Source organism: Micrasema longulum, unplaced genomic scaffold (genome assembly GCF_059751315.1).
Source record: "Micrasema longulum isolate JH-2025_06_02 unplaced genomic scaffold, ASM5975131v1 h1tg000546l, whole genome shotgun sequence".
Classification (NCBI taxonomy): Eukaryota; Metazoa; Arthropoda; class Insecta; order Trichoptera; family Brachycentridae; genus Micrasema; species Micrasema longulum.
This window is the reverse complement of record NW_028277742.1, coordinates 277,224-289,749: the sequence shown is the minus strand read 5'-3', so window position 1 is coordinate 289,749 and position 12,526 is coordinate 277,224. Positions and strand designations below refer to the sequence as shown.

General features: G+C 31.0%; 1 protein-coding gene across 5 annotated transcripts in view; it reads left to right on the top strand.

The window, feature by feature from the left end:
* The window catches only part of LOC148280760 (cytochrome P450 6j1-like), a 53,606-nt gene that overhangs the window by 19,459 nt on the left and 21,621 nt on the right, over positions 1-12,526 (top strand). For 4 of the 5 annotated variants that reach the window (XM_088227864.1, XM_088227862.1, XM_088227863.1 and 1 more), the window contains 4 exons: positions 674-776; positions 2,342-2,460; positions 4,714-4,846; positions 5,545-5,940. In XM_088227864.1, the coding sequence (XP_088083990.1) occupies positions 674-776; positions 2,342-2,460; positions 4,714-4,846; positions 5,545-5,714 (525 nt within the window). In that variant the 3' untranslated portion in view covers positions 5,715-5,940. Of the gene's footprint in view, positions 1-673; positions 777-2,341; positions 2,461-4,713; positions 4,847-5,544; positions 5,941-12,526 lie in introns of those variants that run through there. The other variant, XM_088227865.1, reaches the window with a different exon arrangement.

Below are 12,526 nucleotides of genomic sequence, written 5' to 3'. Positions count from 1 at the left end.
ATAACAGTCTCGAAGATGTCGCGAAAGCGATGAAACCGGTCACTGGATATTCCAAATTTGTGGATTAAAATATCACTCGTCTTTTATTTATATAATAAATTACAATGAACTTCCGTCAAGAATTTTCACTTACATACTTAAATGTTTTGCCTTCAAATTATTATTTTTTTGTTCTCTTATTTCTAATGGTATTTCCTTATAATATAACTGTACAGCTCGGTGCATGAACGAGTTATGCGTCTTTGTTTTAGACATATTTATTCTACCAAGGTGTTAATTTCATCTGCAATGCCCTGTAGGGTATAAATTTAGTTATAATCATAACTTAGTTTCGGATAAGTTTCATTATACATTTTCCAGTACCCCTTTGGTAATTTCTTTGCATGGTGATAACCAGGTGCTTTTTGTCAAAGGCTTTACTTCTGGGCCCACAACCTATGTTTACTATGTGGAGCATATTTGACAACCCCCTGTATGAGTCTGAGCCTATTAGCTTTGCCAATTCATCAGCTGGTTAGTAAAAATAAAAAAGAATCCAGAGCTTAAATTACTTGTTTTTATTATTCACGTGATATGCAAAACGAAACATGTTGGATTTTAAAAATTTAATCAATTTGTTATAATAAAATTCAATTCAAACAATTACTTAGTTTATTTTTGCTCTTCTTTTTAGGATCGACTTCGCAAAAATATTCTGGACGTATTGGCGGAAAATGGTGGTAAACTTAGTTACGAGGCTGTACAAGATATGAAATACTTAGAACAAGTTGTTCAAGGTAAAAATACATCATTTTGACTGAATAACTAATTAACTCATTTAGGAAAATAAACGGTGAATTGTATAAACACAGTAGAACTCCAATTATCTGAACTCCTACTATCCGATTCGCTAATTATCCGAATCGGTTTTAGAATTTCACGAAAAAAAAAATAAACGGAAACGTACTGCGATTCGTAAAATAACGATTTGACTGCCCGAAAACGGATGATGACAGTCAAACAGCTTACTTTTACCGGGATGCTCAACGAGCAATGACTGTCATTTTCAGTACGGTACTACGGCACTGTACTGTACTGCTGCACTACACTGTACGTATATACTGTAATAATGTACGCTTAAAAATAAAAGTGTTGCCTTTTCATTTAATCAATAAAAAGCTCTTTTTTTAATAGTTTTTCTTCCATTTTAAACATACATACAGTAATTAATTACAAAAGACAATTTTTTGGGAAAAAATCCAATTATCTGAGTTTTTGATTATCCAAATGGGGTCCGGTCCCAATTGATTCGGATAATTAGAGTTCTACTGTACTTTAATTTTATTCAAATTTATATGATGTATTTTTTTATACCAGTGCGATATATTTTCATCTATAAAGTGTTAACTGTTAAAATACACCTATAGTGTTTATATGAAAATCCGCAAGGGGCCTTGTTCGTTTGTCCGTTTGTCGTGTGTGTGTCTATAAAAAATTACAAAAAACTGTTGCTTATTTTTAAAAAAATAATAATAATTAACCTTTCTAAGCATAAGCGTGAAAAAATCCGTGAGTTTTAGGGGGGGTTACCAGGAATACCCAAGCTAAAATGCTATAAATACGACATTAAATTCTATAAAGTTGACGAACCCAGGACCTCAAAAATGGAAGGCAAACGTGCCAAATAAATACACAACTTTTAATAAACGTCATAGGTACCTGTCATTTTAAAGGGAAATCTACCGTACCGTGAATAAAATAAGTATTAAAAAAATATATATACCCTTAAATATTGGTTATCCAATACCTACCTATTTTTTGCGTAAATAAATTTATCAAGAACTTTGACCTTTTGTATAATTCATTTTGTAATTAACCCATATATGAAAATGATAATTTGTCTATATTTGTACTAAATTATGCCATTATTTACATGATTGCATCACTATATTTACGGATAGTACATTATAATCTTTGATAACGTATTTTAGGACGACCCGTATCAAAATAAATTGATTATGTCAATGTTGACTTCAAAACAAATAATACAAATATAACTGTTATTTTTACATAATCTTGAGACAAGCACCACTATAGTACGAAAAACAAGAAATAAATGAATACACAAATATTTAACGGTATTTCAAGTATGTCCAAATGTTTGTAGAGAAGGCTGGATTATTAAGATTTTAAGCACAGCCAATAAGTAGTTTTATTATTTCACATGTAAAATCGCAAATTCAGTGCTTAATATAATATTTTTATTTTTTGATTATTTACCAAATGTTTTTACACGCCATTTTATTGATACCAAAACATTATTTTGATGAAACTCATTTAATAATACATGCATGTATTTCAGAGTCCTTGAGGAAGTACCCCCCACTTCCGTTTTTGGATAGAATGTGTATGAAGGATTACATCCTTCCAGGAACAGATATATTAATTGAAAAGGGTACCCAAATTTACATACCAATTAAGGTAACTAAAATTTTAAAGGAATAAGCGTATATACGTATTTGTAATCCGAGATGTGGACCAAAGGTGCGAGGTTCGAATTATATTCTGCCACAACTCGATTTCCATTTTTCCAGCACTGGTTATTTAGTACTTTAAGGAAATCGTCTGAAACTTTAAAGTTTTTAAAACGCCCATCGTGCTTTTACAATACATAATTTGCTTTTATATAACATAATACACAATAAAGTTTATAAACAAAAATATGCAGCAGTTATACGAGTACAAAGGTTAAAAAATTAAGTTGATAAAAACAAATTTAAGAAGTTATAGTAGGAGTAATTCAAAAGTTCGTAATTTACTTGTTACAAAGTGTTATTTAATGTATCTGAAAGAATGAAGAAAAATAAAGAAATTAATAGCACATACTCGTACACATATTTATATAAACAAATATAGAAAGGTTATTTCATCACTAAAATAATTAAGTAGTAAGGAAGTGACTAATTTAAACATTGATTTAACTAATAACTAACTTTATTTCAGCAGTAAGGGAAAACATTTTTAAGAAGGGAATATGGAAGTCTAGGCATTTACAGGGCTTATGATCTGTCATTGGCTGGTTTAAGTGGTCACTTTACACATTGTGTAACATTCACCATTCTGCCCAAGTTTAAACATCCACATTCCTCAACTCTTCCATCTGTTGAATTTTGTAAAGTAAAAGAGCTGAAGCCTTTATCACGTGGGTGAGATCCATCCGGCTGAACCAAATCACCTACTAGGCAACGCCTGAAAACAATTTTCCAATTTTTATACTTCTTCTTGATTCTTCTTGAATCGATAACTCATTACATTGTACTTAACATATTTTTTTATTTAATTAATGCAGGTGAAGTATTAAACACATTAAAAAGATGGTTAAATTTATTGGCATTTAGGTGAAATTGAATTAACGGAGAGAACTGAGCATAATTTGTTTAAAATGATTTAGTATGGAAAGTACATCTAAGCCTTGTGGTCTTAAATGGAATCCTAAAATTTATTTCATTTACCAAGCATAGACAATCTATAACATTATTCACAATATCATATAGTGTGACAACATCAGCTACTATGCGTCTAGTTGAAAGGGAGGATAAATGCAAATTTTCTAATAACAAATTATATGATATCTCAGAAAGAGGTAGACCCATATTATAGTTTACATATCGTAGGAACTTTCTCTGAACTCTCTCTAAGTTATCAATATTTACTTCATAAATCGGTGACCAGATTTGAGATGCATATTCTAACTGAGACCTCACCAGTGAGCAGTACAATAATTTAATTGAATTAATGCTTTTAAAATGTTTCGTCTTTCTTATGACAAACCCAAGAATTCGCATTGCAAGTATTTCAATCTACATTGCAAAAACTAAAAGAAACTTTAATATTAGAGTAAAAGAACACTTTAGATGCTTATAAAATAATATTTTTTCTTAATTTGCAAATCATCTGTTAGAAAATAATTATAACTTTAATAAAGACACTGGATTAAAAGTGCTTCATGTTGAAAATAAAATATTAAAATTAGACAACTTAGAAACTAAAAAAGCGATTCATAATAGGAAAAAAATAATTAATAACCAAATAAACAATATTTCTTTTAGTCCTTTCCTGTCTTTCTTCGAAAATATTAATAAGGAAAAGAAGACTTGATTTATTGGGTCCACGTGTAGTATTTATTGAAGATGATAAAAATAAAATAGGAATTAATTAATTAGTTACGTAAACCTTGACGAAGAAACTTGTTTGCTTTGAAACCGGTCGGTGGAAAAAAAAATTAGTTGTTAAAAACAAAGTTGTTTTATTTTTTTTATTTCAAGTATTTCTCTTAAAGATAAATAATTTATTTTAAGTTGTTTTGTCCACCATTGAGGAGAACGCTAGTTCGAAAAGGCCTAACTTCCTTAATCTAATGTGGCAAATAGCACTTAATAATTTCAATAGCTTCCCATGCCAGATCTGAACATTCTAATCTTATCTTCGTCCAGAAGACGTCCATCTTATGCAAAGTTGATTTCATTTTAAGTGTGCCACCGAAAAAAAATAAGGGTATTATGATAAAATCTACATCCTAAGTGTTGTCAGATATACAGGTCGCGTATTTAAAAAGGGTTAAAAACACTAAATCCGATTATAATTAATAGCTGAGTATACTTTCTCGTCTATTATTAATTTTTACGATGGTTACATAGCAAGTATAATATTTGATGGAGTAAATTATAATTTCAGGGTCTACATTCCGATCCACAGTACTATACAAACCCTGATATTTACGATCCTGAAAGATTTAACTCTGAAAATGCCCCCAACATCCCCAAAATGGCGTACATACCCTTTGGAGAAGGCAAAAGGATATGTGTTGGTAAATATATTTATAATATTTATTAACTTGGAAATTTTGTGTGTTTTTCATTTCAAAATTACTTGTATTAATTTAACTCAACTAAAATAACTATTTTAGACGCAATGAGAAACTTCAGCCCTACGGGAAATCGGATGCAAAAAATGTTTTCTTGCGCGCGGTAAAAATTAGAGAATTAAATTTTATTACAATATTTGGCAGGAGGGAAGCACGTCATTACAATCCGCCTCTGTCCGCTTCACGCCAGTCACGTTCTGTCACCAAGTCTGTCCATCTGGTAGGACTTCTTTCGCGAAATCGACTTCCCTCTACTCGTCCTTGTTCCACACAGTGAACTGGCATGGACAGTTAGTCTTTTTTACTCTGCTATAAGACGATAATTTCTACTTAAAAGACATTGAGCCTCCCGGACGACCAGTGGACTTCGATGAGGATTTAAGTGGTCCTCGTTTTATTTACATTTTTCATATCAAATTTCCCGCTGCACTGAACTTCCTCATTCAAACATTTCATCAGTGACAGATCTGTAGATGCGTGGAATGGTCAAGAAATAGACACGGCACTTTCTGTAAATACATTAAAATTGCACGTGATAGGAAGTAAAATAAGCGAACCATAAAAACAAGTTAGGTACTTATGGCTGGCAGCTGCCGCCCTCCATTTAATAATAATGAATATTTTTTTCTGTGAATGTGTAGCCGCTCGTTTCGGAGAGTTCCAGGTGAAGATGGGAATAATCCACTTCCTGACTAACTTCGCAGTAGAACTGGCTCCGGGGATGACCAGAAATGCGACCATCGAACCAAAGTCCTTTACAATGCTAACACGGGGCGGGATTCATGTCATCATCAAAAACATCAAGTCATGAACTAGATTTATCTCAATTTATCGGAATTATCACTAAATATTTTTAAGTTTTATGTTATTATTAAATGAAAACTTTGTGGTTATTCATCAATAAAAATAAAAAAAATATCTAATTACCGATCAGTTTAAAAGCAATCATTACTAAATTCTAACTTGTGATATGGAAGCATGTGTATCGTCAAAACCGATCGGCAATAAAATAAAAAAGAAATGATCAAAAACAAAAACGTTTTATTTTTATTATAATTTACTATGTTATATGTTGCTTTAAACTTTTCAAACTAACTTTTAGTAAGATGGAATAAAAAAATATTTTTGTAAAAAATAAACTGTGATTCATTACAATTATACAAAAATGGTACCTTCTTATGGAATTGTATTATGTGGAAATAATATAAAAATTATGTAAATCTGCCACGTAAAAAAAAAACTTTTTATCTGTAAGTGTGTATTTATAATTTATGTTTTTTTTCTATTATTGGTGATCGCTTTAATTAAAAAGTGAGCAACAACGTTTTATACAATATACTGGGTGACTGAAACTGAACCTGCCATAGCAAATTCGCATATAAAGGGGGTCATTTGTTAATTATTGGACCTTACTTTCCTTAGCTTAAGACTTATAGTTTGGGAGATACGTCAATTTTTATACTTTATTTATTTTTTTCCAAAATTCGACCTTCAAGCATTCAGAACTTTAAAAAAATATATTTTAGTACTTTTTTATCATTTGTTGGTAGTCATAAACATTTGTGATTGAAATACGTCGGAACTTCCCTCAAACTAGGGTAAAAATAGAAGATGTTACGCTTTAAAAAAAAAAAAAATACTTAAAAAAAACTTTACGATCAAATTCAACCTGAAATAAAAAAATAACTACGGTGTTTCAATAATTTATTCTACTCTAATTAAGTTCTCTAGTGGTACTAAAATGTTTATTCTAAAAGTTGCTAACTTAAAAAAATACATAATTATTTGTAATTTTCGAACCGGCTGTTATTGTTTAGTCAAAATACAAAGAAATTAGTAATCGATAATTATGTTTTTTACATTTTCTTGCTAATAGGTATATTTTTTTTTGTTATTCACAATGTAATTTTATGTACATTTTTCTGAGACTCAAGTCTCAACTCTATTGGACTAAAGTCATTCATAAACAAAAATAAAAATAAACTTAAATAAAGTTGAATCAAATTCAACAAAATAACATAAAATATTTTTTTTTTAAAAGTAAATTAAATAAAATAAACTTTTTACAAATATTTTTTTTTGTTTTTTTTAAATATTTTAATAGTATATAAAGTAATAGTAAAATAGTCGTTTATAAAGTAATGCCTAGTAGGAGAAGATCCGTGCTAAAGCAGACTAAATAATATTACATGGTAAATAGCATTAACTCCTAATTTGTTGTCAAAGATATTTTTTTTTATTATAACTCCACGCCAAATTATTGGTTAAAGCAATAAGAAAACATACAGTACTCTCAAAGAGTTTTAAAATGTGTAAGTTATAATTTGTATCAACATATTTTAGAAATAGAAAAATACAAGGTATGAAAAATCACTAGGTTGTCTCTCCTGAAAAAGTGGGTTTTTAGAGATACTTTAGTTTACCTCTCGCATGCAGGCATATTATTTTAATGAGATGAAAAGAGAGGATGATTATTAATCATTTCCCAACCTCAGGTAACTTAAGGTTAACCTAAGGTAATCTCAGGTAACCTCAGGTTACCACACAGTACTCGAGGGAGTTTTTTTTAATGTTTTAAAAAAACGTTTTAAAAATACATAGTACATTAATATAAAAAGCAGAAACAAAGGCAAACATTTCATTTAGGGGGTTTACCAATAGAAACAATAGGATTTTCAAAGCTCATGGCAGCCATCTTTAAATTTCAAAATTCGACATCTGCTGAAAGTTAATGACGTTATCTCCCTTAGTAGATTCACTACTTTTTTTTTTCTTAAAAGCGTTTTTTTATATATTTATTTTGCTTGTGTAAGAAAACGTTTTTGGCGTATATATTGTTGGGCCATATTTAGTTATAAAGGTGCTAAACTTGCTTTGTTTCTTTGTAGTTCTCAATATGTGTTATTTTTTTTATGTTAATATTATTTATGTCCCGAATAGAGTTGTTGCAACTCCTGGGAATGTAATCCAACGTATTATACTTGTAAAATACTTTATGTTATTTGATTTATAAATAAATCAAATGGAATTTACTGTGTTTTATTCCAATTTTAAATCTTATCGTTCTTATTGGTAAACCATATGCATGAAACAACCAACTCAAGTAATTGAAAAATCTTCAAGGGTTATCCAACTCTAATCCCTCCTCTCACGGAAAATCCAGTCCTAAAACCCTCTCTTGAAAATGAGAGCTTAACAGGATATTTGTTATAGGGACTAAGGGCCATTAGTTTGAGATTAATGTTATCTTTACATGAAATAATGATAGTTTTTCTTATAATCCAGTTGTGTTTTTAGTTCATGAAAATATTAACTGATATATTAACAATTACTACTACTACTACCATCACGCCAATTCCCTGTAGGGGTAGGCAGAGAGAATGAACCACCACACACGTCTATTATTCTTCCACATTCATACATCTTGTCATACATGCCCTTCGGTTTTGTCTGCTTTTGACATGAGCTGACTTAAGATTTTGGGTTTTCTGATCATTCCACGTCTTACTTGGTCGTCCTCGTCTTACGTTACCGTTCATTTTCGCCATATATACTTTTTTTACCATTCTTTCGTAGACCATTCGTTCTACGTGACCAAACCATCTCAGAGACCCTTTCTTAATCTCATCAATTATACTTGACTCAGATTTACACTCTCGCCTGATTTCATCATTCGTAACCCTGTCATACATTTATTTCCCACACATTCATCTAAGAGATCGCAATTCAACCGCGTTTACTCGGCTTTCATCCATACTCTGCCGGTTCCATGTTTCACTTCCATACATAAGTGTTGGGACTAAAACTCCGTTGTGCGCTGCCAGTTTAGCTTCGATTGACATATTCTTATTAGCAATTACTGTGCTTAGTGCTCCGTTCATTTTGTTCTCCGCATTCACTCTCCTTTCAACATCTTTTTCTACTCTTCCATCTCTCTCTTCCCAGATACACAAATTCTTCTACTTGTTCGAGACATTCGTTGTTCACATTTATTATGCAGTCAGTAACCTCACCATCCCTTTCAAATACCATCATTTTTGACTTTCATTCATTGCCAATTCACTCTCCAGGCATACAGCATACATTCTGGAGACTATTTGTTGCAAATCATCCTTGCTGCTTGCTAACAAAACTGCATCATCAGCCCCTGACAAAAAATTCAATTGATAGTTACGCATTGCGATATCAACGACGCCGACGATACGAGTATAAAACTTATTTAAAAACTGAAAGTAATTAAATTAATTTCTTTACTTTCAGTTTTTAATAATTGAAAAATTTTATAAAACAATTTCCTATCTGTTTTAGGGTAATTCCTAAGTTGGCTTAAAACTTGTTTTTTCCGTGGGCTAAATAAAAGTGTCTGAACAAATACACCATAAATACTCGTCAATTTCCCGATGGTGTTATTTACCGGGGTGCTTTCAAAACGGCTGTCTTATATTCATAAAAGTTTCCGCTACACCTTAAGATGGTTTCATTAATCCTCTTTTCAAAAATTGCTTTTGCGGGAATATAATAATAGGCAATACGGCGCATTAGGAAAGTTTTGGAGAAGGAACGCCATTTTTATTTTCTCGTCCATTCATAACCAGCGCCATTTTGAAAACACATAATTCCTTATTCGGTAATCAATCACGAAAGCATTATAATAACGGAATAACATGGAATACTTTGCACTTTTTGAATTTCACATTCGTTAAAAATACATTATTCATAATATATTATAAATGCATATACCTAATTTTATCCTATTATTGATATTTACAAACATTTTTACTAATTATTTTAATACAACATTATCTTGTTTTAAATTAATACTGGTATTAAATAATGTTTTTTTTCATTATAATACAACTTTATTTTGTTTTAAATTATTACTGATATTTAAAAATAGTTATTATCAATTATTTCTGATTCACATTTTTGATTAAAATTATTATTTTGTGTTTATTCATTATTATATACGACAGGCGCCGTGGCGCAGTTGGTGAGACGGCCAACTGTGAAACTGGCGTCGCAGGTTCGATTCCCGCCAGGTGCAATAAAAAAATCCAAGAAAGATTTTTTTATCAATTGGTCTTGGTGTTGTGGTATAACTTTCATTACCTTCTTCCATATCCTCTCTATGCCACCTGCTGACATACTTCAAAATAGAGGCTTAGTGGGTTATTCCTTTAAATAAAAAATGCATACCTTTATTTAGTTTTAAATTCTTATTAACATTTAAAAATGTTTCTATGAATTCTGTATTATTTTATTTGTATTTATTTATTTAAATGTACAATACAGCACTACCAGCACATTACTACTCGATTATTATTGATATGTGAACCATGCCGCATAGGTGTTTTTTGTTTGGAAAAAATATATGTTATGGTGAAGACAAACAGTAAATTTTGGTGTACCACAAGGATCTATTTTGGGTCAACTATTATATATTTTATAATACTTATTACTGTACAATTTTAAAGGAAAAATTTTCTACGTATGCCGACGACATTGGACTATTCTATAAAAATCAAACAAACGCATTAACAAACAATGACACAAACGAAGACCTAACTATTTCGACTAAATGGACAAACATAAACTTACTTACACTTAATGAAAAAATGCAATATTTTGAATCTAGAAAAAAATGACATACAATGGATGGTCACATAAATGATGAACGACTAACTGAAATAAAACATGTTAAATAATTAGGACTAACAATAGACAGACAATTGACATGGACAATTCATATCAACAATTTAATTAGCAAAGTGGCGACATTACCGACTCTTTTTTTAAAATCAAAAACTTTGTTCCAAAAACAGAAAAAAATCTAATGTATGAAACCTATGTAAAAACTAAAATATGTTATATGCAACTACTATGGGGAACAGGAAATCAAAATGACATAAATAGACTACAAAGACAGCAAAATAAAACATTAAAGTTAGTGTATGACCTACCCTATCTAACAGCAACTAAAGATCTCTTTAAACAAACAAACAAAACAAAACAAACGATCCATCACGCCGTTTCCCCGTAAGGGTAGGCAGAGAGGATAGAACGCCACAACACTCTATGTTTGCATACAGATCTCGCTTCCTCTACATTCATACATCTTCTCATGCACGCGCGCCGATTATTCCGACTTTTGAACGAAGCAATTAAATATAACTAAATTCTTTAAACTAGAATAAGCCACTGATGTATGTAATTGTAGACGAAGGACTAAAACTTGAAAAAAAATGTAGTAAACGTGGACACAATGCGAAAATACCAAAACAATATCATACACAACCTTCTAAAATGAGACAAAGACAGTTGAGACTAATAATACAGGGACTGAAATTATACAATAAACTACCAGACAAATACAAACAAAAGACCCAAATTTTTTAACTACTACTACTACCATCACGCCATTTCCCCGTAGGGGTAGGCAGAGAGAATGGGCCGCCACACACGTCTATTCTGGCATACATTCCTAGCTTCTTCCACATTCATACATTTTGTCATACATGCCCTTCGGTTCTGTCTGCTTTTGACATGAGCAGACTTAAGATTTTGGTTTATCTGATCATGCCACGTCTTCCTTGGTCGTCCTCATTTCACGTTACCGTTCATTTTCGCCATATATACTTATTTTACCATCCTTTCGTCGTCCATTCGTTCTACGTGACCAAACCATCTCAGAGACTCGTTGTTAATTTTATCAATTATACTTAATTCAGATTTACACTCTCGCCTGATTTCATCATTCGTAACCCTGTCATACATTGATTTCCCACACATTCGAGAGAGAGCGCATTTCAACCGCGTTTACTCGGCTTTCATCCTTCCACTGCTAGTTCCCTGTTTCACTTCCATACATAAGTGTTGGGACTAAAACTCCGTTGTGCACTGCCAGTTTAGCTTCGATTGACATATTCTTATAAGAATATACTGTGCTTAGTGATTAGTGCTCCGTTATTTTTTTATTTAAAAGATGTAAAAAATATTATTATCAACAACAGAGTGTAAATATATTTTTTTAATTATTTTTGTAAGATGAATGTAATAATCCATAAAGGTTAATAAATAAATTTTCAAATGGAAAAAAATCATAATAATAAATGAAATATTCAATAAGTAGGTACATGTATTTTGTATGGGGAAGATTTTTCAAAAATCAACATATTACATTTCCGGCACTAGTGCCGCTTGAGCTCTCTTGGTGAAATAAATCAACATCATTGCAATACTTCGTATAAGAAATTAGCTGCCATATTTCAAACGCTAAAATAAATATGTGTATAAACAAGTTCCTACGTCGATGGTTCTTAGGTTCGCACGTCTTTTTGTAATTTGTCAAAAATTCATGACTTTTTCTACTCGTAAGGGGGTCGCGTATTCAAAAAGGTTGAAAAACAACATTTAGATAAACCTACAACAAAAAAACTCTTGTATGTTTACGACACTGAAGGCAGACTTTATTTTTCATTTATTTGTGAAGTTAAAGCATTGTTAAATAAGAAATGAAAAATATGGAAATTCTAAATAAGATTTATATTTATAAAGCTTCGGGGTAGTACCTACCCATAGCACGTTCGCGTTCATTATTATTGTACTATATATTTTCTATAAATT